At 41.2% G+C, this 27,407-nt stretch overlaps 1 protein-coding gene across 13 annotated transcripts in view; it reads left to right on the top strand.

The window, feature by feature from the left end:
- The window catches only part of KLHL13 (kelch like family member 13), a 108,279-nt gene that overhangs the window by 63,134 nt on the left and 17,738 nt on the right, over nt 1-27,407 (top strand). For 11 of the 13 annotated variants that reach the window (XM_025205071.1, XM_014520309.2, XM_025205069.1 and 8 more), the window contains 4 exons: nt 14,433-14,574; nt 18,857-18,958; nt 19,225-19,357; nt 19,857-20,053. In XM_025205071.1, coding sequence (XP_025060856.1) covers nt 14,433-14,574; nt 18,857-18,958; nt 19,225-19,357; nt 19,857-20,053 — 574 coding nt within the window. The remainder of the gene's footprint in view (nt 1-14,432; nt 14,575-18,856; nt 18,959-19,224; nt 19,358-19,856; nt 20,054-27,407) is intronic. The other 2 variants (XM_006024443.3, XM_006024445.3) reach the window with 1 other exon arrangement.

Here is a 27,407-nt window from a genome sequence, read left to right as displayed (position 1 = left end):
CAAAAAAAAAAAAAAAAAAAAAAGTCTTAACTTTCTTTTCAGCTTCTTCTGTGGATGATTTTGTTTTGGAAACTTGAAAAATGTAAAATAAAACTTTATAGTGATAACATGCAATAAAACTCTGAATCTCTGATGCCTTGAAGCTTGCTGGCACTAGTGATATTTAGGGGCATATTTTGACCAGTTATTCTATGTATCGATGTTCTCAAAACATCTGAATCCTGTTACAGGTTGTGATGTTGCAGTGCAACGTGATGCTCTTTTGGTACATACCAAAGCAACGTCATGGAATTGTCTTGAAAAGATGGTAGTTTTATTCTGGTAAATGGCTATAGTCACAGCTGCTGCGTTGTCCTTTTTGCTAATAAGTTTAGATTTGGCATTTGCTTAGAATCAAGAAAAATATGTTGTGCACCGACCATGTGCAAACCTACAAAGGTCTCTCTTTGTCCAACTCTTCCTACAAAACAGTCTGGTATTAGTGTATGCAGGCTTTCCCTAAACTTAAGTGGGGCAATATAACACTTGGCCAATATTGGGAAGTTTTAATTGTGGGGACCAAACCCATAGGCAGCCACACTGGGAACTGCAGATGTTCTCATACTTAGTGGGTGTATTACTAAACTATCAGTGGACTTCCCCAAACAACATTCATTATCACTTGACTATTTTATCTAAACATCTGGTCAGAGATTTGCGATATTTAACATGCAGAAGCATGACGTTCAAGGCATTGCAAGTAGCTTGCTTCCACTATCCAGTGGGCTACATTTCCAACTCTTTATGATTTTGTGGAAAATATTTGAAAATCCAGATTATCTTATTTAGAAAAGCCTAACATGCTGTGGCTGAGAAATGATAAAGCAACTGCTCTTATAAAACCCAGCTGGCAAGGAGGAGTGAGAGTTTGACCAGCTGTCTTCCATGTAGACACTGGTGGAAAGAATGGGAATGGTCTGGGACAAAAATGGACAGCAAGGAAGGAAAGAATGATTTCTAAATTTATCATGGAGTATCTGTATGGCCAAATATGACACTTACATAAGCAGCTTTAGACAGACACGGGAAGACTTTAATGGTTATTTGTTAAACTTTGAAGGAAATTACAGGAACTGTTTCCTCTCTTCCATTTTGTTGACTCTACGAAGTTGATCATTTCGCCAAGGCTCGTAACTGGTAAGTTTGGAATCGCCACGGATGTGAGATGTTCCCCCAGATGGTGTTGTAATTTTACTGCCTAAATACAAATGCTAGAGTTGCCTTCAGAACAATTAAGGCCAAAAATGGACTGACACAGCAAATTCTGCTGACCTTTTAATCTAAAAAGTGGAGCTGTTGAATGACTCTTTCATTTTTTTTTATATGAAGGGTAATAAAATGGATGAGATCTGGTAGAGAAGCTATAAAGCTTGTGCATTTGCTCTGCTTTTAGTATTGTTCATATCCAAGGTCACTAGTCTAATTATAAGTTTAACAAAATGTTATTTGAGCTCGCTGTTTTTAAAACACAATAGCATGCAGTAATCTGAATATCTAGACATAAGGCAAAAATGTCTAAGTCAGTTTAGACTTGTAGGAGACAAGAATGAAGAGGTGGCACGGGGCTTCTGAAGTCAAGTTAAGTATTCATACGTGGGTGCAAGACTATGAAGTGTGTAAAACCAGTTTGGAGTCAGTGTTTGCTTTGTTTGTGTGGACAAAAGGTGCTTTGATCTTTGGAGCAGATTCACCCTCTGGTCCTAGTCTCAGGCCTCTGGGTTTGGTGCTTGTGTTGGAGAGAAACCTGAGGAGCACCATTGCTTTGCATTTGCTTTCAGAGATTGCATCTACACAGGCTCATGGGGGAGTGCTACTTCTCCAGAGGTTCATTCCTTTCGTGGCCACGCCTGGTTTGTGGCAGCTGATTTCTGCATTAGTTTTGTTGCATAATAGAAATATCCTGCACAAAATGCAAGAGGGAGGCAGTGACCTCCTGCTGCTTAATGCCCTCTGTTCCTTCTTCTCCAAACCCCGTCACCATTTGGAGCCTCACTCATTTCCTTCCTTTTGCATTCTCCATTTTTCCTGTGTTTCTGTTTACATTGTGGGATGTTTAAACAAGTGGCTTCCCCCCCACCCCTGCAAATGAGAAGAAAACTGCCTAACAATTCCTTCCTCCAAATGTCTAAACCTTTCTTTTTAAATGAATTAGCCCAATGCTTCTCGACCATTTTGGTCTCAAGACACCTGCATTGGACTTGAAGCATTTCACCCAGCTTTTGTGAATGGAGTGGCACTTCCTTCCTTGCAGAGGGGCTGGGGGTTCGGCCAGGCAAGGGCACATCTGAACCTCTGCTTATCACCATCTCCTCACTGCTTGCTTCAAAAGGTCTGGCAGCACCCCTTCATGCTGCAGCATCCTGGTTGAGAATCACTGAATTAGCCACTGCAATTCATTCCCTCTGTTTTCACGGCAGTCGTTTCTGGACCTGAATCTGCTGGCATTAAGGCAGGAAACCTGAGTCATTCCAGCTGCTATCTGAGCATATCGTTACGTCGGCACTAGTGCTGACGATGGGCAGCCCTGACTGTCTCCAGTGATGAGGATTTCACAGCTTCCAAAAGCAGCCTGCCTCATTGCTTGGGTATTCCCGCTGTTACATAGCTACCGACGGCTGCAATGCCAATAAACTCTGGATAATAAATCTAGCACTACAGTAGGGCTGTCTGAGTGAGATTCCCCTCTGCCTTCCAGGATCTGGCCTCTCTCTTTTCCTGCAGGATGGCTGTCTCCAGTCCTTGCTTTCACTTGTCCATCTCCTTTGTGTGTGCACATGCCCTCCAGCTTCTTCAGCATCCTATCTGATTCCCCCCAGCAGCTCTTCCCCTGCCACCGTGTGCACGCACGCTGCGTGGTCCTGGGAGAGGTGCTGGTCACAAGGGGCTGCGTCAGAGAGGAGGAGCAATCTTGAGTTGAGACTACGTCTTGCTGAGCTGTAGACCAGGTTCAAGGAGTGGCGTATCGGTCACTTGGTGCGATCAGAATTTGACATTATCATTATTTCTGGAACCAAACACAAGTAGTGTTCCTGGGCGGGACTGTGAGCCTTGTTCTTCCAGTGAGGAAACCCAGCACATACGCCCTATTATGGAGATTTTTCGGAAAATCCTCAGACAGATCTCTTCTGCATAACCTCATTTTAAGTAAGTCCTTAAAGTTTGCTTCCCAGTATTTAAACTAAAATGTCACTGCTGCAGCCCAAACCCTGTTTGCTTGTTCTGCCTTCCTCGATGGGGTGGAATAATTGATGCCTGTCCTCTTTCTAGACACCCCTTTAGGTCATGAATTTAAACAAGTTGTCTTTTTCACCATGCTGAATATAGTTCATTCTCCGGAGATTTCCATGTAGGTCATACTCTCCAACTTTTTCTTACTTTTATTTAGTCTCTTATGAAAGTGCCAAGAAGACAGAAATAATTACCTGGCGTGTTTGACATAACACATGCCTGTTCCTGTAGCTGAATATGGCCCCATGTTAGCTCGTGCTAATTTAGCATCTTCTGTACTGGTCGGAGAGCCTTTCCGGCGGTGTTGTTGGCTAGCCAGTCTTTCTCCTATCAGCTTCTTTCTCTAAACCTCTGTGCACTTCTGTAAACCTCTATAAATTCTGTTGACTTCATTCTTTTGTGGGTTTGTCAAGGTTGTGCAGTATCACCTGGGTTTTACTAACATGCCCACGACTCCTGTTCTTCAGGTCACTTAGGTAATAGCTGAGAGCTGGACCCTGTGTGAATTCCCTCCTGCCCCGTAAGCGAGGAGCAGGGAAAACCAGGGTTCATCTGTGAGCCCCGTGATATGCAGTAGTAAGTGACATTTATAGAACTTTTAATTTCAGCTCTAAACAGATTACTCACTTAACGGACTTTTCTGCCATATTTTCTATTGTGACAACCAGGAGGAACTGTTTCAGTTAGGCGCAGAAGGTAAGGAGGAATTGGGCCAGTGGTGGTTAAAAGACTTTTTTCTGCTCCTTTATTTTTTAAGATCAGAATTGGCAAGGATGTTGCTAGTGTGTCCTGTCCCTTCGGCATGTGGGTACCTAGGGACCTTTTCCTGTGCGTGCCGGCTCCCCTGTTCTTACTCACTTTCTCTCAAGTTACTCATTTCCCTGGTAGCAGAAACCACAACTCTTCTCTGCGCTCCATGGGTTACCTCTTTGCTGCTTCTCCCACATCATCAGAGCAATACCCCTCACTTCAATCAGGAGAGGGAATAGGAACATCATTGAAAGTTTTAATTAGTGTGAGCACTAAATTAAACAACTGGATTTTATTTATGTGCCTTCTTATTTTGCCTGGGGATTTCTTGTTTTGTGTAAACTGGCCTTTCAAGGATTCAGGAGTGAATCGCTCTCCTGTTCGTAGGAGTGCTAACTAACGAGTGAATCACTCTACTGCTAGTTAGTATGAGTACACACAGATTTATTATTTTTTTTTGGTGATCCCAATGGAGTCCACAAGCAAGTGTCTACTTTTAAAAATAAAAACTGGCATTTTTTTGGTAAGTGAACCCACAAATCCTGTTTAGAGTGAATGGGATTTTCGCACAGGGCTGTTGGGATCCTTTGAAAAATTCTAGGTAAAGTAGGAGTGATGATCTGCCGGTGAAGTTTCAGATAAGTCATGACTTGTTAGCAAGTTGCTGGGCATTGGGAAGCTCCTCAAGTAACTAAACATCGCCACGGCACTACTTGCTTGTTTTTGTCTAGGTGGGAAGAGGAAGAGGAAGGAATTGTACTTGAGGAGCTGGGCAAGTACCAGGGCCGTGCTCTGTAACCATTGACGTACAACAGTGTCCTGTGTACAAATCTCGCAGAACTCTTTGAATTATCGGGGCCCCGTTGCGCGCTTATAGAAGTGGTTAACGTTTCTTTTTAAAGTATTCAATCAGAACTATGTGGAACGCTTAAAACGGAGTACCTTTGATATGTGGGAACCTCATCAGAAACGCGTCGTAAGTAGGCATGTCTGTTTTCCATGACGTTTTAATATCCTGGGTCACTCTACATGATTTCCGGTCACGTAATGCTTCTTCTGTTCATCTTAGTTCTGCAGCTTCAACAATGGGGGGAGAAGTTGGGGGAGCCACCTCTTAGGCTACGAGCCAGCGCCAGTGGGCCCCAAAAACAAAGCTGGAAGTATCAAGTGCTTATTAGCTAACGGTTTCAGTTGATCTGTTAAAGTTGAGTTAGACTTGCTCTGTCAGCCTGTCAGAGCTCTTCCATGTCAGAGAAGAATTAGTTTTTTCTAGATGAAATCACTCGTATATTTGTGCCAGAAAGCCTTTATTTCTTCTACAAATTGGTAAGATTTTTTTCCCCATTATAAAGAGGCATTTTAGCAAACCATAATGCCAGCCATTTTAATTGGAGTTCATTTGCTACAGAAGAATTGTTACAGAAACTCCAATTTAATAATATTAATAAACAGACAGGACTTCATTATTTTGGAAGTGGCAGGAGGAATAATTTGTAGAATATATTTAGTCTAGTAACTTGCCTGGGTAAAATGTTTCCTTAAATTACATGGGTAGGAGAATGGGGACATAAAAAGAAAAAAACCCAATCCTGAAGTGCAGTGCACTGTGTAACATGGTTCATCTCTGTGCCTTGTTATACCACTATTAAACCCTTTAACATCAGAATTATAAAATATTAATTTTATACTGCCGACCCTATAACAGATAAACTAATTCAACTTTTAGGTAGCCATCTAATTTATAGGGGAGTTCCTAAATTCATTAGTCATGAAGTTAAAACACCTATTCCTAATGGGAAGACATTAAGATACTCAATACTTAAAAACCATTTTTGGCAGGCTAAGGGCAGAAAGTAAAATATTGCTGTATTTTCTTATAATAAATGAAAGGTTCATTATATTTAAATCAGCCTTTTCATTAAGTTAATAGTTTCATTAGCTAAACATCTGCTGAGCTATACATAATGTAGGCCCTTAATACACCAGCCTTTTTGGTTAGATCATAAAATAATAAAGATTGGTGGTGTGATAGGAAGAGCTTTATATAAGACTGAAATTCAGTTCTTTGCTTGCTGATAAATGCCATAGTGCTGGCACATGCCAGGAGTAATTTCAGAAGATGCCATTTACCATTGACCGCAACACTTGGAGTCATGGTTCATGGGAGAGTAATTTGACAAAGAAAATAAGGTTATAATCCTTCCAAAAACAAGATACTGAGCTGTACAAAGTTAAGAACATGCTATTTGGGTTGTGTTTTGGGAAGTTTATGCTATATACTATCAAAAATCATGATTTAAAAATGAACACAAGAATATGTACATTCATATGAGGGGAATAGTGGTACAGATAATTTGTTAAGATTTCAACAGCTGGTGTCAGAAAAAGCATGTATTGTATTCTAAAATAAATGCAGTTTAGCTACCAAAATGTACAAATTAACAAATCTAATAGTTACCTTGGTGATGTGGAATTCGAGTGAACACAATTTCATAGCAAGAACAAGACATGAGGAAATAATTGTTGTTGCAACAGTGAGGGCTGCATAAGAATTGCAGCTACCCACTTCAGAAAACCATCAGTACTTTCTACTACATTTTTAATTAGTATGCCATGCATTGCATGTGCTTTCTGAATGGACCAAAAATCCATAAACCATGCAGAATCCACCTTTTAGAATTGTTTGTACTAAAAGTCTAGTTTACGAATCTAACGCATGTCGGTAGGACATTCGTATTCCAAGTCAAGAATTCAAATATGGAGGAAATCTCAGGTTTAAGGTTGTTTCAGCCACCTTTGGTTGTAATTCCCTTTTATTTGCGTGCATTTTGGTGCAATCTGACTACACGATCACATTCTGCTTTTCCCACAGCCCCCTTGCATGATTGTGAGGCAGGGATGTATAGTGCCGGAGGCTGATGTTTGGCTAGCCCTTCACAGTCGGATGCTAGAGAGCAACAGTGCACAGCAAGGAAGCTAAGTGCTGCTGTGGCTCCCAGGGACTTCAGTTGCAGGGAAAATCTTGCCCAGTCTTGGATTGAAGGCCACTGCTGGGATGGTGCCTGTAGCTCCGACTGGCTATTGAGAATGAACGGTGTGGGACGGAGCATGCTCAGTACCGGGGGAGTTTTTGAGAATACTTGCCAGATTCTGATGCGTCTGTACAGAACCTGTGCTAATGGCACGTGCATAGCTCTACAACTCGATGGTGAAAATTGGGCATGTTTTCACAGGGTTGCTACCCCCCCTCCCCACCAAACCACCTTCCCGGATAGTCAAGTGGCTGTTGAACATGCTGTACTTGCAGGGGAGCGCACATTTGTCACCTGTGCACCTTCAAGTATCCATAATTAGTAATAATTTAATGAAGAATCATCATCTGTGGTCTAGTCATACACCCTTTGTTTTTAAGGAAACTGGAGACAGGAGGCAAAGTTGCATCTTCAGTCACATGCCGAGCTGTCAATACGCCGGATTAATTGTACCGCAGCAGATTATGAAGAAAGCTATAAAAACTGAATTTCACTTACCCATGACAACCGAATACATGTCTGGAAGCCAGATGGTAGAATATCTTAGTTTGATGTGCTCTGTCTCCACAGAACTAATTTTGAGAAGTCTTCAAATTGGTCAGTGTGAATTCAGCATTTGGCATCGCGCACGTGTGGTAGGACCCACCCTTGGAAACTACAAGCCAAGCTGAAGCCGATTCAGGATTGTGTGTGTTTATTTTGGTCAGAGTGTTTTCCTTAGGAAGTGCCATATTGTTGAAACAGACTGTATGGAAGTGTACCAGATTCAGCAAAAGTAGAGACTATTCTGCTTTCCAAATCCTGGGGACAGGGAGAGCAAGGTCCTTGGGCTGAACGGGGCCAGATAAGTGCCAGATCTGCTTCCACTTCCCGGGTCGAGGACATCTTGACCACTTGGCTATTGGTAGGGTTAGGTACTCAGTGCCTTGCACCTGCACGTAATCATGCATGTCTGGCAGCAAACTAATTTAGCTGCCAGTGCACTCACCTGGTTCATGCCCTTGCTTCATTGAGTGTTTAATTATTTTAAGAGGAGTGGCTCCAAACAGAAGATTGAGACCTGTCCAAACAGAGCCAGTAGCCTGGCAGGAAGGGCACTCGCCGAGAGACAGGAGGATAGGAGATCAGAAAATGTAGCCTGGGTTTTGTCCAGATCCTAGGCAATTCGAGGAGCGAGTGCTTCACTGTTCCACGAGACGTCTTACTCCAATGTGTAATGATACAGAAGACGCGTTTGCTATCCAGCAGCACCTAAGCTAAGATTTTGCTGTATTTTAGTGCTGTCGAGTTTGTTGAGTAAAGGTAAGGTAATAATGCTACTGCAAATGCAGATGCTTTTAGTACGAGGTCAGATACTCTAGAAATGTCTTGCGCAGCACTGGGAACTCGGGCCAATTTAGTTCCATGTCCAGTTGCAGTGAATAGGTAGGTGGAGAAATGGGTAACATTTTTATCACTTGATTTGCTATCTGTTAGGAAAGGTAGACATGCAAACTATGTGAAGAGGAGAAGACTTTGTAGTTCAGTGAAGAAAAGATTAAGGAAGGATAAAATGGGGCATAGTCAACCCCCAAATGCTTTTTAGGAAACTTAAACTCTTGGTTGATGGTTGAGATAAAACTTTCCTTTTGAATATTCACGCCGTTGCTGTTAAAATGGGCAGCTAAGGGGAGCTGTCTCCTAGTAAGGGCAGGTAGAAAGTGTGATCAGAAAAGGCAAGTGGCAAGGATCCTTGCAGAGGAGGTGTTGTATGGTGTTAAGGTAGGGAGGAGACCTGCAAAACCCACCGGTCTGCCTGGAGGATGAACATGTCTTTTTTTCCAGACCGTATCTCAAATCCTGTACTCTGATGGTTGGATTGTTTGAAAATATAACTTCTCCCCAAGTTTTGTGCTAGGGAGTGACAGCAAATGAATCCGGAGGTGGTGGTGATAAAACTGGAAACTCATTACATCCTCTCACTGGGACACCGGGCGCTTTTTTGATTTCTACCAATTAAACCAAGTCTTAAATGTACTTGTAGTTCCTTTAGCTACATTTGTACAGGGCATTATGGCTTGATTTAAAGGAATTGTATGTCGAACCACCTAACTGATATTTAAGAGTCATTGAGTTTTATTATGTCTTTCAAACAATGACAAGATAGGTGTTGAATGACAGTCTAAATAGCTACTTTTGACTTTCTCTTCCTTGTATTTGAATTTGATTGCTTTTTCTAGGGTGCTTCAGTATTGTCAAAAGACTACTGCAGTATTCCCCTCCAGTCTGATGAAGGGGAACTGATTTTTTTCCCCATCACTGTTCAACTGCTCTGTTCCTTAAATGTTCTTGAGAGAGAAATTTCAGAACCGGTTGCGGTTCCACTTGCGCTTCTAAAAGGGTTTGCATGTAATGTTTGGCAGGTGGATGAGATTGAAAAGATTTGAGATTGAGAGAGGAGACGAGTGAAAGGAAACATGATAAAGGTACCAAAAGTGAATGGTACAGACAAGGCAAATGGAGAGCGGACGTGAGCACCCCTGCTGTAAAAGCAAGGTGACACCGAATTAAGTTGAAAGCAAAGAGTACGACTTAGACTCTAACCATTAGAAGAGATAGAAAGGCTACATGTTTACATAAAATATGAACGTCCTCGGTTACAGTAGCTGGGACCAAACCCCGCTTTTTAAGAAGTCGTGCCCCAAAGCAGAAAATTCACATGCCCCAAAGCAGGTAATTGTGAGCTGGTTCATACACAATTATCGGTACCTTCCTGCTGGGTCAAGCTGTTAAATAATGGAGCACTGATTTCATCTGCTGGGGTGGTTCCTAGATTCATTCCATATCTAACCACAGCATTCTCCTAATCTTTTAATAATTGAAGAAAACTGGCTGGTGTCCCCCCAGACTACTTCTATTTAATTTAAAGTAGTGTTAATATCCACATTTGTAACAACTTGTTGTGAAATTGTTGTTGTACATTATTGCGGTTGCTGTAGCTTTGCCTTTATCAACTTTTTTATCCTGATCAGAGAATGCTACTACTGTACTTCTTATTTAATGACTTTTATTGATCAGAACAATAGAATTAATTAGAAAATGAATTGGCTTTCTCCTTTGCTGCTGTGCCTAATCATGATATACTGTACTTACTATAAAGCGCCAGTCAATATATTTACACTCATTATTACCTAATTAATTATAGGGCTTGGCAGGCCAGTGTTAATGAATACAAATAAAATGCTTTTGGTAACAGTGCCTGAACTATATATACCCAATATTCTTTACCAGTTCAGTCTGCTATAACGTTGGATGAGTCATGTGTTCCAGGAATGAGTAGCAAAAAAAATCACTTTAATGAAAACTTGGTTAATGGACATAATTTAAGCTCAGTTTCAATTTTGACTCGATCTGAAACAAAAAAGAAACTAAATATTTCTTCCCTTATGGCACGTGTCTTTTGCCTTTACTTTGTGTACTCATATCGGTACTGAAAACATTTAGGAAATGAGCATTATCACCGTGTGCAGAGATGAGTTTTTAATGTCATGTTAATAAAAAGACTTGCCGCTGTCAGGGTTGGGGCTGGGGACTTTGGTTGTTTGGGAGCAGCATTTTTCAACGAGCACTGTGGATGAGGACATCAGGGGCCTGTTTCCAGTCCTTGGTATTAACTTGCTTGTAGACCTTGGGCAAATTCCAGATTTTTAAACATTACTGCCACTGTCTATACAATGGAGAGCACACTTCTCCTTTCTGAAGCATTTAAAGGTCTTTTTGCAAGAGATGCCTCAAGTACCTCCTCCCCTTTCTGGGTGTGAGGCTGTGGGAAGGGGTTATCGAATAGGAGCTCAGAGAGAGCTAACTTTTTAAACTTTAAATGACTGGCTGGAAGTTCAGGTGAAACTACATGAAGATACAAAGCATTGACTAACATACTGTTCTGGTTGAATGAGCTTGATTTGCTTGGGAAGTAATCAAATATAACTTATGGTTGGTTGGTGTTTTTTGTTTCCTTAATACCCAGGAGCCAATCTAGGAAGTAATATTTGGTACTGCCAATAGGTCACCAAATGCATTTCCAGAGGGTAAAAATTTAGGGTCCTGTAATAGTAAATGTAGCTCAAAGAGTAATATGTACATATTAGCATGATCTGCCCAAGTTAAGACTGATCTTAAAACCTTGACTTTTGTATTTTTTTTTGGTGTTCAAGCTTACATTATTATAGTTTAAGATTTGTGGGTGTGGGTGTGAGAGAGAGAGAGAGATGATTGATAGGAACAAAATGACTAACTGCAAACTGCATCTGTAGAACATGAACACATGAGAACGCTGGTCTGTGGAATAACAGAATAAGACATTTGTTTCCAGAAGAACTTAAACTGAGAGCTTTTTGTTCTGTATCTCTATTTTATCTTTGCTTGGCTATTATCTAAAAATTAGGAGGCAAAGAGATTAAATCCTTGTTGCTCCCCCCCAAACACACACGCACTCACGCATGCCCCGTGTGCTGTTCAAATAAGTATTTGGACAAAGCTCAAAGATCAGAACATGGTTAAGCAGAAGTTTCCAGATAAAACCTACAGATAACTTTTTCAATTTATAAAATAAATCCTTATCAAAGTAGAGCAATATAGCCAGTGTTAATGAAGTGACTGCTCTGCTTTATCTCTGCAGCTTGAAAGAGAATTTTGCTGTAAAGAGAGTGAAGTGTTTGTGTAGATCGGCGCTCATGTGTTATGTTCATGTCAGTGCACAGTGCATGCTTTAAACCATGGGGCGGGGGGAAGCAAATCCCCTAGTAGTACAACCACAGGAAGTCAACCAAGAGGTGCAAATTATTGCACCTCTTGGTTGAGTTCCTGTGGTTAGGTTTGCTTTTTTAATTTGCAGTTGTGCTAGCAATGGTGGAAGAACTAGTGGAGACAGTTAACTGATGTTGCGGTCTGTTTTAAAGCCTATGAAGAATGGGTGTGGATGTCTTGGCAATTAAAATGTGGTGATGCTCACCAGCAACCTGTTAGTAATTATGCTTCCATTATTGCTATCACCGACAGAAAAAGTTAGAGATAAAAAAAATGGCTTTCATGGGCAAGGCCACACCTTTGTTTCAAACCTCATAGTGCATGCTGAGTAGATCTGAGCGTCTAGATTCAGCGTGGTGCATTATTGCCAACATCTTAGAAGCCCTTTAAAAATGTTGGCAAGGAAGTGTTCCTACGTGTCTTCCTAGGTATTTTGTATCGGAGGTGTGAACCTTCTTTCTTTGAGGTGAAATGTTGATTGAAAGTCACTGCTTCTGTGGTTATCTCCGGCTTCCAATAAAAATGACTACACTTCTGTGAAAGGAAATGTAATTTAAAATCGAATCTTCGTGATCCTTTGTCCTTCCTGCTACACCAAAAAAAGACCATTCTTTTTGAGAAACGTGGCATAGAAAGTTGTGTCTGGCAGATAAAGCCACCTCTCACTCACAGTCCCATCAGACAGGACAGAGCCAGTTTGTTTGGTTTCTTGTTAAAATGTTCAAGTCATGAACTAAAAACTGTTTCACTTAGTGTCTTGTTAAATGTTACAGGTCACCAAACTAGAAACTGCTGCACTCGTTTCCCTTGGATGTTTCAATGATTTGTATGTCCAAGATGAACTCTGGAGTGCAACTTTGAGCAAAATACTCAATGTGAAATATTGCTTTATATTGCTAAAGAACATTTTCAGTGGGATTTAAATCTTAACTTCTCTTAATTGTAAGCTAACTGTACAGTTTTGCTTGCAGAAATGCTTTCACATTTATTGTAATTTGTTCAAACGTGTGATTATTAGGTTACTGCATTTGACTCTAAACATGCCCGCGTTCCTATAGTGTGTGGTGGTGTTACGTCTGTGTACATGAAATCTCTCCGTTTCAAACCCATGTGCATTGTTGAGTGACGAAAATGATCTGTCCTGAATCTGCTTTATGGCTGGTCCTAAAAAATAATCATGGGTTTGAATGAACACATGTTAACGCTATCAGAAAAATTCTGAAGTTTCAGAAACTGCTTTAACTAGTCAACTTGAAGCTGGTTTGCTGATGAGAATTTGTTAAAAGCCTTTTTCTTTTCTTAATTGGGCTTCCTCAAGGAAAGAGGAATATGGAAAGTTGGAGCTTCAATGTTCAATTTGGCTTGTGGCAATGACATTTTAAGTGATTTCTGAAACTAGTTTGGAGGCCAATGTTTTTACCTGCATGTTATAATCTGTATATTGCTTTTATTTCTGAGATTTGCAGCAATTTTATCCAAATTGGTTATGTATTATGAATGCTTGATTTAAGAAAGGGATTTTTTGCATCCTGTATTCTGTGGGTTAATAATAGGCTTGCAAATTGCTGTAGAAGCATGCAGTGTGCATCCGGTCTCTGTGGAAGCTTGCAGTGTGCGCTCGGATAGCTTATTACATTAAACAAATCAGAAGATACTGAGACTAGCTAATCTTAGTTTAAAGATGTAATGCCCAGATATTTTACAAGCCAAAATATGTTCTTTCTTGGAATATAGATGAACTGTGTGCTTAGAGCCTTGCATTTGTGTATTTTTATTTAAATATAAATAAAACGGCATTTATATAAGCATAGATCTTGGATGTCAGACACATTTTTATAAAGTTGTGACATCACAAGATGAAAGGAGCAAGCCAGCAGCATTGTGGCAATTTAAAACACTGATAGTTTTAAAGAAATTCCCACTTAATATTTGGCAAATATTTTTTCGGAGGCAATAATGTCCCCAGATGGTCTGAACCATCGCACTGTATGAAAAGGGTTGTTTGATCCGTTTGCCTGGGAAGGAGGGGGCTGGACTAGATGATCCAGAAAGCCCCTTCGAGTTGCATGTTCCTGAGATGTGGCCTGAAGCTTGTGTGAGACTCTATATAAGAAACCTGTATCACTTTTTTTCCTCCCATAATCAATCAAGATAGCTTAATCTATAAAAATGAATCTTTTAAACGCCTAAGAATACCTCTTGCATCGATATTTTCAGATGGCCATTGGAGCCCTGGTATGTTGATGCACAAAGCTGAGAAAGTGCAAAGCATCTTAAACTGAGTTGAAAGTCTAATGGAGGTAAATTTGTAGGGAAGAATCCAATTCTAAATTCTTCTTTAAAAAATTGAATTAGCTGTGTTTTAGACTGCTTATCAAAACTCTTACTGGTCTTTATTGAAAAGCTGAAAAAGGACACTGAAGTATTTAAACTATTCACAACCCTAAACACACAAGGTTCCTCTTGGGTCGATTTATAAGGACATGATTCAACTCCCCCCGAAATCAGAAGAACTTTACCCCCACTCTGGTTTCAGTGTGTAGCAACGATTAATGGAAACAGATGTGAATTAAGGTTGCTTTTTAAAAATCTTTTTAGATCTCTGGTGGAAGAGGAAGATCCTCACATGAAAGTGTCTCTCGGTAGCAGCGATATGGGCGTGTCTGCCCATCTACAGTCTTCGAAGACAGGGACCACCAGATTTTTCACCAGCAACACTCACAGTTCTGTGGTACTACAGGTAAGTAGCACCGTGTATTGCCATGTGTAGCGTTGTACCTGTCCTGAGAACAGGCGGTAGGATTTTCACAGGCAGTTGCTGACACGTCCCAGCTTACCTCGTGGTAATTTGTGTGCGCGCCAATGCCTGTCCTGATGAGTTTTTGCTACACAAGACATCTCATTTTGTCATGAAAAAAGTGTATATTTTTTTTACCATTTAAAAATTCCATCCACATCAGCCGTTAGGACAACCTGACATTTTCCTCTAATTATAGCCTTCTTCACTGTTAGCCTTATCTACCAAGTTGAAGTTTACAGAACTGGGCTTTCACTTTCTTTTAATGAAAGTCGGTTTTTATTTAGCTGCCTTTTTTTAGCCTCGCCTTTCTGAACCTTTCTAAAGATACCAGAAGGAGAATTCCCTGTTCTTCTGCTTGGCTCCTATAGCTCACGCGTATCAGTTGGCAGGACAATTTCATTATTTAATGCATCCGCACGCTGCTCTCCGTAAATGCTGTTTTAGCAGCAATCCGTGCCTTCCCTCTGCTTTGGACAATGCAGTATTTGACCCGTGCATAAAGTCACTGTTGGGATTCCTGCACTTTCTGCAGGTGCAAAGATTTTTCATTATCCTCTGAGGTCTGTTAATATGCCACCTCTCATTTATTTTTTTTAATAATCATTGCACCTATCTTCTGCAGGCATGTGTGTATGAAATGGCTTTTAGTTTATCTTGTCGGCATGTGCAGCTACAGAAAAATAACTTCATTAAATTCAGTTATTTGGTTTAAACCATATTGTTTTCAGTATGTACATTGCACATTATACACACAATTGTACCTGATGCAGCACAGGGTGCACTGGATTTAACTTTGAAATGTCAGAAGTAAGCATCCTTCAAAAATTGTTCCCTTCTTATAGATGAACACAACTGTTAACATATACGTGTCTCTTGGGTGTATTCTTCAGAACTAAGGGATCTAATTTAAGATGAATACATTGGTAGTCTTCACTTGTCAGTCTTACCTGCAATACGTTTATCTTGAGATATGCAGTGTTCACTTTGACTTTCCTTTCCTTACTATCTAAAGCAAACTGACCTTGAAGTGCAAGATTATCTTATTGCAAATATTTACACAACCAAATAGTGATTGGTGCGCTTACTGTTAAACTTGCTAATTGCTTTATGAACTCAGGTAAGTGTTTGCAATAGGATAACCAACAGTTCAAAGACGTTAAAAAAAGTCCTCCGAAGAATCAAGTCTAAAGAAGAAAAAATGGTTGACATACATTAAAACCTTCTGGAACTGTAATTATAAGGCGGTGTATGGAGTTTGGAAGCTTTTTCATGCCCCGCATTTCCTATTGCCAGCCTTCCAGCCCAGAAGCCTTGCTTCAGAGAAGAGAATCGCTTCAATCGTTCCAGCAATTGGAGCATGTGCTTAGAGAGAGTTTTGAGTCCCAGCAGCTGTTGAGGATGGTGAGGGGTTGCAGGTCTCGGGTCGACTTGCCTAGGCAGGGTTGTACATTTGTCAGGTGCTTTCACTAACATGCCTGGAAGTATCCTTACCCCTACCAAAGAAGGGGCCAGACATGCCTGTATTTCAACGAGTTCTAGCAGAGTAAAGGCTCTTCTCCCTCCCCCTTCTCCACAGATGAGAGAATCCTTGATTGTAAACCCCTGGTTTTATTTGCTGTGGTTGCAATAAAGCAGGTTTGCTAGACAGACCCCAGCCTGTACCTCTGGCATCTTGGGATCTGAGTATAGCAATTTTACGTGGTTACTGCTCCCTAGTATGTTTTGAAACGCCCACAGCCTTCCTTGTTGGGGATACTGTGGGTTGGTAATATATCACCTCTGCCTGTTTTTAAGCAGGAGAATTTTTTTTGCAGTGATTATGTGTAGGAGTGAACTGTTTGTTTGGTGCAAGGAAGGTGTAAATGAATTAAACCAAAACACACAACTCTAGAATAAGTGCTCACGCTGTATCTACTTCCACATGGAGAAGTGGTCTGGCCAAAACTAGCTCTTCTTCTGGTGGTGACAACTCTCTAAACCTGGGCTCTTGCCTGCTTTGGACTAAATTCTGCTTTTGTCGGGTAGGTCACCCAAACTCCCATGGTAGTGACTTCTCTTTGGCTGATAAGTTTAATCCTCTCACAGACACCTGAGACTCTGAAGTGCCAAGCTGTACAAAGTGCCTCATCTTTGTTCTGATTTCTGCTAGAATTCAAACCCAGAACCCACACCGTCCTGTCAGTCTCTGGGTACAAATGTACTCAGGGCATGTGTACATGACCAGGCTAGGGGGGTAATTTAACGTCTTAACTACTTGGCAGCAATGGCTTGTGCACGAGCTCTTGCCTGTGTGGAAGAGCTTGTTCCTCAGTGGAACTGGGATAAGTTATCTTGAATTTACCGCAGAAGACGGGGCATGTGGTTAATGTGTTATAATTCGCACCAGAGGCTCCAGTCATAGCAACTTGCTTGTGTTCCCATTGCCTCACATGGGGTGATTCCCTGAAGAATTACTTTCTGTTCTAACATTTGCTGATAGTGCAGATAAATAGCTCACAACGGTTTTTTCAGACAACCCCGAAGTGGGACTTTTCTATGACTTATAATGAGAGCACCAGTAGTTTCCATTTTCATCCATTTAGTATTCCTTGCCCTCCAAACTTTGGGATAGAGCAAACTGTTCTAAACTTTATTTCTAGGTCCCTTAAGGGTTTCTAGTGAGCTCCAAGAGATGCAAGGCAGTACCATACAGTCACTTATTTCTGTGATGGACAACGGCCTCTCCCTGAAGCTTTTACAAAACCCGAGTTAACCTCCTGGAAGGATTTCCCTCCAGGCAGAACCAAGGTTACCGACATGGGTAAATTGATTACCTTCCCATGGGAAGGTATCTTGAGCTATAAAGATCCCCACAGTCAAACCGTGGATTCAGTGCTATAAAGGGCCCTCAGAGAAGCAGAAAGGTGGTGTGCAGCTTGCTGTGTCTTCAGTTCCCAGTTTATCAGAAAGTGATTTCAATCATCAGTCCTGCAGCAGAGAGACTTTTACTTCATCTGCTAGTATGGCAGCCAGTACTGCAGCAGGTAGCTCTGTTTGAAGACTAGCAGAGCTTTTTTCCCTTCAGATTCTAGTCTTAAAAGAAGGAATCTTCTACCCTTAATGTCTGTTATCTCCAGGGGCTAGTTTCAGAAGGTCTGGTGTAAAGGCTACAGGGATGCATTATTTGATTCACTGAAATGCATTGATTTGGTTGTTAAAAATGATGGAAGGGCTGGTTTATAACTAGCGGATTGTCCAAAATGCTAACTCAGCAAAAGTAGTGCAGTTTGACCCTGCCTCGGGAGTCAGAAATCACACTACATGCTTACAGTTTGGAGCTCAAAGACGTCCTGGTGCCTCTGTGACCTGCCCAAGTTGTTGGGTCCTGTTTGGAGCTGGGAAGACCCCAAGCTCCCAGACAGACCCACTCCATTAGGTGTTCTTCAGACGTGCCTAACTCACTGCCGTACCCGGAGGCAGCTGAAGGCTGACCGTGCGAGTGGTCGTGGTGCTGCTCTGCTTTTGCCTGGCAGGGACCAGTTAGAGCAGTTGCCCAGGAAGAAGTGGCAGGCCTTGGCTCTACACCTCCCTCACCCCAAAGGGATTGGAGCCCACATCCCCCACTTGCCAGGAGAGTTATCTAACCATCAGGTACCTCTTCTGTTCAAGCTGGACTTCTTAACAGACGTGCATGCCAGCATCATGCGGCCAGATCAAGCAGGCAAAGAGAAAAATTGCTGTGTAACCTAGTGGTTATAGCACTTCTCTGGGTGGGGGGAGAGGAGAATCTCCGGATACTGGGCTTTTTCATGCCTTTTTGCATTATATAATCATTTGTTTAAAAAATGAAAAATAACCTCAGGACTTTTAATAAAGATTGGTCCAGTTTGTAAAGGTTGCTTACATCCCTTATTTTATTTTTCTGTCCTTATAAATTCTGAAAAATTGCTGTGTTGGGATAAAGGACAAGGGTGCTAGTCCTTGCCCTGCATGAATGGTGGCAGTGATGATTAATCTTTAAATATACCCAAGGCTGGTTTGCCCTGAAAAACCCTTTCTTAAGGTGTCATTATAATCTGAGATCCAGTTTATTGTTGTTGGGCGCTCTGACTTCTCAGCAAACTGGACCTACATCAGAAATACTAAGACATTGGGGAGATTTACATTATAAACCTTGATAATAAAATTGACCAAGATGCTAGTTGGGTAAAACTCGCCCTTTCTTCCCTTCCCTAACCTCAAGTTGCAGCATCTCACACACTCTTGGGCTGTACAGTACATTGAAAAGACCAGTATGGAACAGAAAATATACCTGGGACAGACATGCATCCTGCATTTGTCTAAGATAAGTATTTTTTTTAAAGCTGATTCTGATCCAAAAAATCTATGCCTACCTCATTTAAAAAAAGTGTCTGTGCCTACTTCTGTGTATATGTAAGGACATCAGATTGTGATAGAATGGAAATCCAGAACTTATTCTGATGTTTCAAATAATTACTAGGGAGTATAAGTGTTGAAAATGAAATGAATTTACTTAAAGCAAACGCAACAACCTACTGTACTGTCACTTCTGTCTGAATAGTCCATTCAAATTTCAATTCTGTTTTGTAGGGTTTTGACCAACTCCGAATAGAAGGCTTGCTTTGCGATGTGACGTTAGTGCCGGGAGATGGTGATGAAGTTTTTCCTGTTCATAGAGCTATGATGGCATCAGCTAGTGATTATTTCAAGGCTATGTTCACAGGTAAGGCTTTTATTCCTGTCATATATATACAGGGCCGAATTAACTCTTTTGTGGATCCTAAACAAACAAGCTCATGGGCCCCGGGCCCGTCGAGACCTTCCTCCCCACCCCGGTGCTGCCGCCCGCTAGGAAGCAGCCGCAGCGGGGCAAGGACAGTGGAGAGGAGGGAAAGGGAGGCAGATGGGGCGACCAGGGCCTCCCTGCAGCTCAGGACTCTGGGTATGTGCCTAGTAGCCTATGCATTAATCCGTCCCTGCATATGTATGGTTATTTCTTAAATTATTCTAATTTGGACTTTTGGTTGTTAAATATTCCAATCGTTATTTAAACATACATCCTAAATTTTGCGCGCTGTTGTAGGTAGTATCATAACTAAATTCAGTTAAAGATTTAAGTGTTTTAAGTTAAGCTTATGTAACTTCTTCAGTATTACAAACAGAAATTCATTAAACTGTCTAATCTTGGTACCCATTTTAATTTATCTCGTTATCATTCTTAGGTGGAATGAAGGAGCAAGATTTAATGTGCATTAAGCTCCATGGTGTGAACAAAATAGGTTTAAAGAAGATTATTGATTTCATTTATACTGCAAAACTTTCTCTCAACATGGACAACCTTCAGGACACTCTTGAAGCCGCCAGTTTTTTGCAGATTTTACCCGTTTTGGACTTCTGTAAAGTGTTTCTTATATCTGGGGTAAGGCATTTTGATCTGATACAAATTTCATCTGATGTTTAAAGTTCTGATTTTTTTTTTTTTTTTTAAGGTACAGTAATTGTATTATAATTGTGCATAAGGAACTTAAGTGTATTCCTGCAGATAACTTTGTGTTTGGATTTAATTATTACTCTAAATTTAAAGGAGCTACAGAAAACAAAACTTCAATACATATCTCTAATCAAAGAAAGCTTTTGGTACATGTATACCATATTAAAATATTTCTAAGCTTAGTGTGAACTAGAAACTTTTACATTGAAGTAGCAGAATTGCTGATTAATTTCTTACTGGATTTCTTAGTTGGGGCTCTTGTATTTATATCTTAGCATAAGAAACTATGATTTCAGTTGCAGTAATTAATTATTTGTTATACAAACAAGCAACTACTAACTTAAGTGTTTTATATAAGATCTTTTGTGGAGAATGAGGCATGTAATTAGACATAGTCATTTACAACATTGTCCTTTATGAATCAGTGCAGATACAACTATCCTTTAAACAAAGGATAGTATATTTGGTACAGGAACTAGTTAGGGAATGCTGTAATAATGCTAATTAGATGAAGTTCAGTGATGACTACCATGCATCTTTCCACAGTATAAAGGAACAAATTCTACCTTGAATTTACACTGATGAATGTTGTGCTATAGTGACCTTGATAACAATTTATAAGAGAGGAACCTTTATAGAAGTTAGTAATACTCCATCCTCTCCCACCAAGTAAGGCTTATTGAAATGGGGATAAATGTAGAGCTTAAGCCCACAGGATCACCTTTAAAGTTTTTAATTAAAGTATAGCTTGTGCACATGTACACTGGAGATATAGCAAGGAACAGCATATTTGCAGCTTACAAAGTAATCCTGTGTTCTTATTTCGTTGGAGCTGCCATAACAAAAGTGAAATACAATAGAGCATATGTTCTCAGCACTAATGGCTAGTCTTTCAGAGACCTAAATGCACGGTGCCACAAGGCAGGCGAGGTGTTGCCCCTTTTCCTGAAGTTCCTTCATCGTGGGCTTGTCTGTAGTGGAAACGTGAATGGCATGTTTAAAACATTGCAGGCACTTTCACACTGCCAACACTCAATGTAGACTAAGGAAGACTATTTAAAATGGGAGGTGGGACGAACAGAGAATGGTAGGACTGCCGAGCTGGAAGAGACCTTGGGAGGCTCTTTAGTCCATCTCCCTGCACTGAAGCAGGGTCAAGGATGCCTAGGACAGCCCCCCAAAATGTTAGTCTCCCCTGTTCTTTAAACCTCCAGTGGCAGGAGAATCTACAGCGCGAGGGTTTCAAAGTTGAAACGCTTTCTTCCCCAGGCAGGCAGAGGCTGTGTCTGCAGCTGGGAAGTGATGTCTTTGAAAACACATTGGCCATTTCTGCACTGAAAAGGCTGCTTTTTAACAGGTGTTAGCCAACATAGCAACTCCTACTTAAAATCCTGCAGTGGTCATATTGCTCCGTTCAGGTAAATCCCAGCCTCTCTGGTAGGCTTTGCCCTACCCGCTAACATGTTGGGACCACAGCTTCTATTGACCCATGCCTGGGCTTTGCTACATTGACTAGCACATTTTAAAAAAATCAGAACAAAACACCCTTTTTTTGTGACTACAAGGCTACGGAAGTTGAAGGACCTTTCTGTCTCGGGGTAGCAATCTTGTGAGTGACAGGCAGCTGCAGGCAGAACTGGCTCGGGGAAGGGTTTGCAGCTCATCCTTGGCCCAACAGTGCCTGGGATTTTTATTAAAACCATTAATTTGCATTGTTCCCCTGGAGGGTCTGATCAGGTTCCAGTGGCCCCATCGCTACGCAGGCGCAGGACTAGTCACTGCCTGGACGTTGCAGGTGTGCTCGGAGATCCCTTTTTACAGGAGCTGAGGGAGGGAGCTCTGGTGATAGGTTGTGCAACACAAATATTTGGGGGCTTATTCTGTTTCACCCAGAGGTGCTCTTTGGACTGTGTTGTGACCTGATCGATGACATGCTAGTCGGGTAAGGACCTGTGTCCTTCACTTGACAAATTCTTGCGTCTTATATCTCAGAGACCTGCTCTATTCTGTGTATGTGGGTGATGCCTACACAGCACAAGGTTGATTTCCATGCCCTCCTTCACGTTGCTACCTGGTATTTGGCATCTTGAAACATTGGCTCGTCACAAAATTGGCAGAAATGAACATCAGGAAAATCTCATTGATCATCCTGCTAGGTAGAAGAATAATTTAGTACTTAAGGGTATGGTATGATAGTGCAAATTCTGACACCGTACTAAGCAAAGGGGAATACAGTGACAGTAACTGGAATCCAGTTTCTCTCTTCCGTGAGGCGCAGGGTCGTTGCTGATGAAAGTTACTCAAGTGACTGCAAACCAGGGAAGAGTGGATATTTTGGATGGTGAGCGAGCAGGAAGAGCATTGGTGGCCAGGAGTGCATTAACAGACTTCCTGTAGGGTGTGCATGTGCCCTTGAGTTTTTTTCCATATTTAAATATTGTTGAGTTGAAATATTCTTCGTAGTTCTCTGTACTGGTTTGAAATGGTACAAAAAGCCACCACCAGCTCTTCAGTGGAGCAGTCTATACAAGCTTGTTAAAATAGTAAAGACTTTATCTCTGATGCATGGTACTGAGGGGAAAGCATTGTCTTATTTCAGAGCCCTGAAAATATACTGCTAATTCTCAATCCAATCCCCTCCTGCCTCATAGCTGTTAATTATTTTATGTCAGGATTTATGAGCATATAACCGACATTATGCACAAGATACTGCTTTTATTTGCTTGCTAAGCTTCTATCCAAGTGGAAAGATATTAGTGCTTCAGTCTGTCCTTTTGGTTATGGCAATAGGGGTGTGTGTGTGTGTATTTTATGAATGCTTGCCTGCAGAATTTAGACACAAGAAATTGATTTAACTCTGAATGTAGATACTTCATTAGGTTCTTTTCTATTATGACCCTATCTGCCCTGGAGCTTGTATATATATTTGAAGGCTTTTTATTTTTTTTTAAGGAATGTGCTAGCATAACACTTTATATCCATCCTGAATGTTATTGAGCATGGTTACCAACCTTCCTATGTAATGGTGTCATTATAGTCTAGGCAGCACTTTTTTTTTTTATTATAACTGGGTTTGTGGCTGTTCTCCACTGCAGACTCAAATATATGAACTGCATCTTCCAAGTACAGCAGGAGAGCTGAGGGGTTCAGGGGCTCATACCCCCTTCTGTCCTTCCCCTACCCCAGATGTCACTTGTAGAGGCTGGCTCCCCATTTCTGCATTCAAATAAATTTGGGGATCCATTCCTCAAAATAACAAATGTCCCTGCAAAAGAGATGGCTTTTTCTTGGATTTGGCTCTTTCACCCAACCAGGCATTGGCAGCCTTCCTTGCCTTCCTCCCCTGCTTTGTCTTCAGGGGGGACTGGCTGGAGTAAGAAGATGTCCCACTACCTGCTTTTGCTTTTCCAGAACCTCTGGCTTGGCTTCTTCCAAACCACAAAGGTCTTTGCCCTACAGCAGCAGGATGGGAGCTGAATGAATCCTTCAGCTTAACTCCAAGAAATGCTGCTTATATTGTACAGTGCTTCTCTGGAAACCCTCTGTGGGGCTGGAGGAAGGGCCCGTAGGGAAAAGATGCATGGTGGGGAGGGACATGAACCAGGAACGCAAATAAAAGAAAATATCTCCTCCTTTTTATCTCACTCTAGCTTGCTCCCTACATTATTCTAGAATCTAAATGACCCTTTTTAAGCTTTCCGGATACTTAGTTTGGGCAGTTCAGCTGCACGTTTCTTGTAAGGTTCTTTAAAACCAAAGGATTAATGTTGAAATAGCTCTTACTGATCCTGCAGACCTCAGGGCTTTGCTGTGTAACACTTCTACTCATTTCCAGATTTACATATCGGACCTGGATCCTGTAGGGTGCCCGCACTGTTTTACTCATATTGGTTAAAAACTGGTGTCGTTAATCCCGAGGCCGATGGCTGCCAATGCATGAAACAGTTAAAGCAGCACACTTAGTTTGGGAGCAGTGGTGCTGCTGTGAACTACCCTCCTAATTTAGAGACAGGCTATACCATGTATACAGACACTGTATACCAGTATAAACTTGTATATATTGATTTAACTCCTTTAGTAAACGCTCTTTATTGTACCTTCAAATGAAATGTTTAAATTGGTAGAAACCTGCCTGCATATCGGGGCCGTGCCTGATGTAAAGATTAATGAAAGACCTTCAGCTCGCAGGTTGAATGTTTGTGTCTTTCTCTCTCATTTTACTGTGCTATTTAAAAAAACCCCAAACAACTGGGAACTTTGTAAATCTAGTCCGGTTTGGCTTCTGCTGGAAGAAAGTTGGGATAACTGATGGTTTTTTTGAGTGTAGCTGAACAAGAGAAATGCTGTTCTGAGACAGGGTGACTCTACTTCTCCCCTTGTTAAACTGGCTCTCTCGTCCTCTAATTAATCTTATTAGGATGTTTTCTCAGAAAAGCTTTTCCTTGTTCAGTTTCCTTTCCTTTGTGTCTAGTTAGTCTATTAAACTGCCTAAGCATGTTTGCCGCCTTAATGTTAATTGCCTGCATACACTTCTCGAAAGCTAGCCAAAAGCATCTAGAATGAACGGGAGGAGGATTTGCATAAAGAGCGGCGGTTGAGTATTTGTTACTCTTCATTCCTAAGATTACCCATAATACATTACTTTCGACAAAACTTAACTTTTAACTTCGACGTTCGTCACGTTATACCAGTTTCACTCCATTCTTAACTTGCACTTCTCCTAAGTCTGCCGCTCTTTCTTGAGTCGAGTGAGGCATGCAAAGTAGCACCTATGTGCTGACTTAACCTTTGTTGGAAACACACCTTTCTTTTAACAGATCTAGGATGTATTAGCTATAAGGGAATTATTAGTCACTTTATGCAAAGCACGAAGTAACTACATGCCTGCATAACGTAGTGTAAGAAAATGGTAATAAATGTTTATAAAGCCAGGTATAAACGTAATGCGAGAGCTGATTTTTGTGTAAAAACAGCGAGACATAACATTTTATGGCCTGCATCTGTTTTCTGAAATGTGGATCTAGCAAGGGCAAGACTTACAAGCTGAGATGTCCATAATCCTTTTGAACTAGAAGGTGGATTGGGCAGTTCTACAGTTTTATTCCATGACATCAATTAAAAATAATGATCCAGTGGCACAATTAAACATACCTTGTCAGAATACCTTTTGGGATCTGTACGTGCATCTTTGAAAGTTTGTTAAAGGTGAAATTAAAATTGCGATAACTCAAATATAAATTATGGCCAAATAATTTTTAAAATTATTTTTTTGCATCTGCTTTTGAGGATTACTCTGTAGCATCGGACTTGTCAGCACCCGAAGGAGCTCGCTGTTCTCATAATCTGCGTAGGTCTGCTCTGCAGCAGAGCTGTCTCAGCCTGTGACTTTTTCCACATCTCATAAGCTGAGCAAGGCTGGCATGTCTATATTTAGGCAGGAGATATCCAAGGCAAACCTGTAGTTATTTGGGGTACGTCTGTGCTGCAGTGACTGCAGTATGACTTGGACAAACCCAAGCCAGAATAAATCAACTTTTCAGTTACCAAGAGCAAGGGAGAACAAAAAAGAAAAAGGAACACACATTGGATAAAAGGATGATCATAAATGTATGCTAGTGACAAAAATGACCTGAATTGTGATACTTAAGCTTTCTTTTAGGTTTGTAGATCCTTTCAGAAGACAGTCCCTTTCCCCACTGAAAAACCTTAATAAGTCTTTAGTAAGATGTCTGTAGTATTTCTTGTGTTGGTATTAAGTGCTTGTAGTTTTCTGGAAATGTCGCCACTAATTAGAGCTGGTTAAAGATATAAAATTAAATGTATATATCCAGTTAAAATTGCAAGAGTGTATTTTGCAGGGCTGAGTTGAATGACAGGGTGTTGCAGCTTGAATCAGAGCACGAAATGACAAATCTAGCTAAAAAAGTTACGTTACTGAAACACAGGCTGTATTAAAGTAGGTGATGCATCATCCTCTAGTTAAACAGTGTTCCTCAAACCAGGAAAACTATTGTCTTAGCCTTCCCTTCAATAAAACAAATGAGAGGTGTCTTTTATACATTGCAGGTAAGTACTTTCAATGAGGGAAGGAGGTCTCAAAGTTGGATAGGAGCTTTCCTTCTCAGGATTGCTCGAAGCGAGGTGAGGAAGCCTGAAGTGGAGCAGGATGGTTGGGTGGTTTGGTGGGAGTGTGTGATCTAACCATTATGCCAGGTGAGCGAGCCGTGCAGCAAAACCACGTGGTCTTTGAAGCTGACAGCTCCAGGGGATGGAAATGCCTGTTGTAAGCAGTCTACCTGGCTAAGGATGGATCAGTCTCTCATACCCGAACTTTCATAATGTGCATATGGTGCCTCTGCATGGCAGCCCCAACAAAAAGTGGGAGGAAAAGACCTTGAGATCATGATCCTAAGTTCAGTGCAGAGGTACACCGCATCGAAGGGCTTTAGCTGCTTTTTCTCCTATTGTAGTAGGTGGGAGTTGGTCATTAAGTACATTGAGTATCTGGGCCTGAGGATTTAAGATTTTTATTGCCCCGGTTATCACATTTTGTTCTTTAGTAACCCCAGAGCCCTCATACCTGTTCTTTTGTTCCCTTTTCCATCTTTAGTTTCTATATCTGGCTACGATTCCCCCCCCACCTCTGATTTGGTACTTGTTGGAACTCTCTACCATCCTTTCTCTTTTCTAAGCCATGCAACTGTGAAAGGATCTTCTTGCCACTTTAGCAAGGGAGAAGACTTCTTTCTCCAGCTTTTGACCACTTTTCTCAGTCACACATTGCAGCCCTTCACCCGCCGCTACCTTCCTGTGCTCCTTTTAAAAATGCTTCCCAATGTTTACTGCAAGCTTCAGCCCGTTGGTAGGGAGTTAACATTTAAATGAACTATTCTGCTGTTAGCAGTGCTCGTCAAAAGTAAGGAATGTTTACTTGGTATGAACTGTCCCTCCACTCCTCTCAGTGGGGTTGCTCATCTGTTTGCCCAATTATAGCCTTTATCTGCTTTACCATAAGATATATTTGCTAGAAATAAGCTCTTCTGCAACAGAGATCTCGCACTTTGTTGGAGGCTGTTTGCCTTTCAGCTCTGCCATTAACTCCAAAGGGGGTGCTAGGACTATTGCTGGGGCTACTCCTTTGCCTGATAATGAGCATCAGGCTCTTTGCTGGCATGCAGAACTAACATTTTGTGTATATCGCAGGTACAGTAGGCCAGCAAAAAACGAAAAGCAACTTAAATTACCATTTAAATGAAATGCTAGAATATCTTCCTTCGTATCT

This window comes from Alligator sinensis, unplaced genomic scaffold (genome assembly GCF_000455745.1).
Source record: "Alligator sinensis unplaced genomic scaffold, ASM45574v1 scaffold1059_1, whole genome shotgun sequence".
Lineage (NCBI taxonomy): Eukaryota > Metazoa > Chordata > Crocodylia > Alligatoridae > Alligator > Alligator sinensis.
Note: the sequence above shows the minus strand (reverse complement) of the source record. Positions and strands in the feature narration are given on the sequence as shown.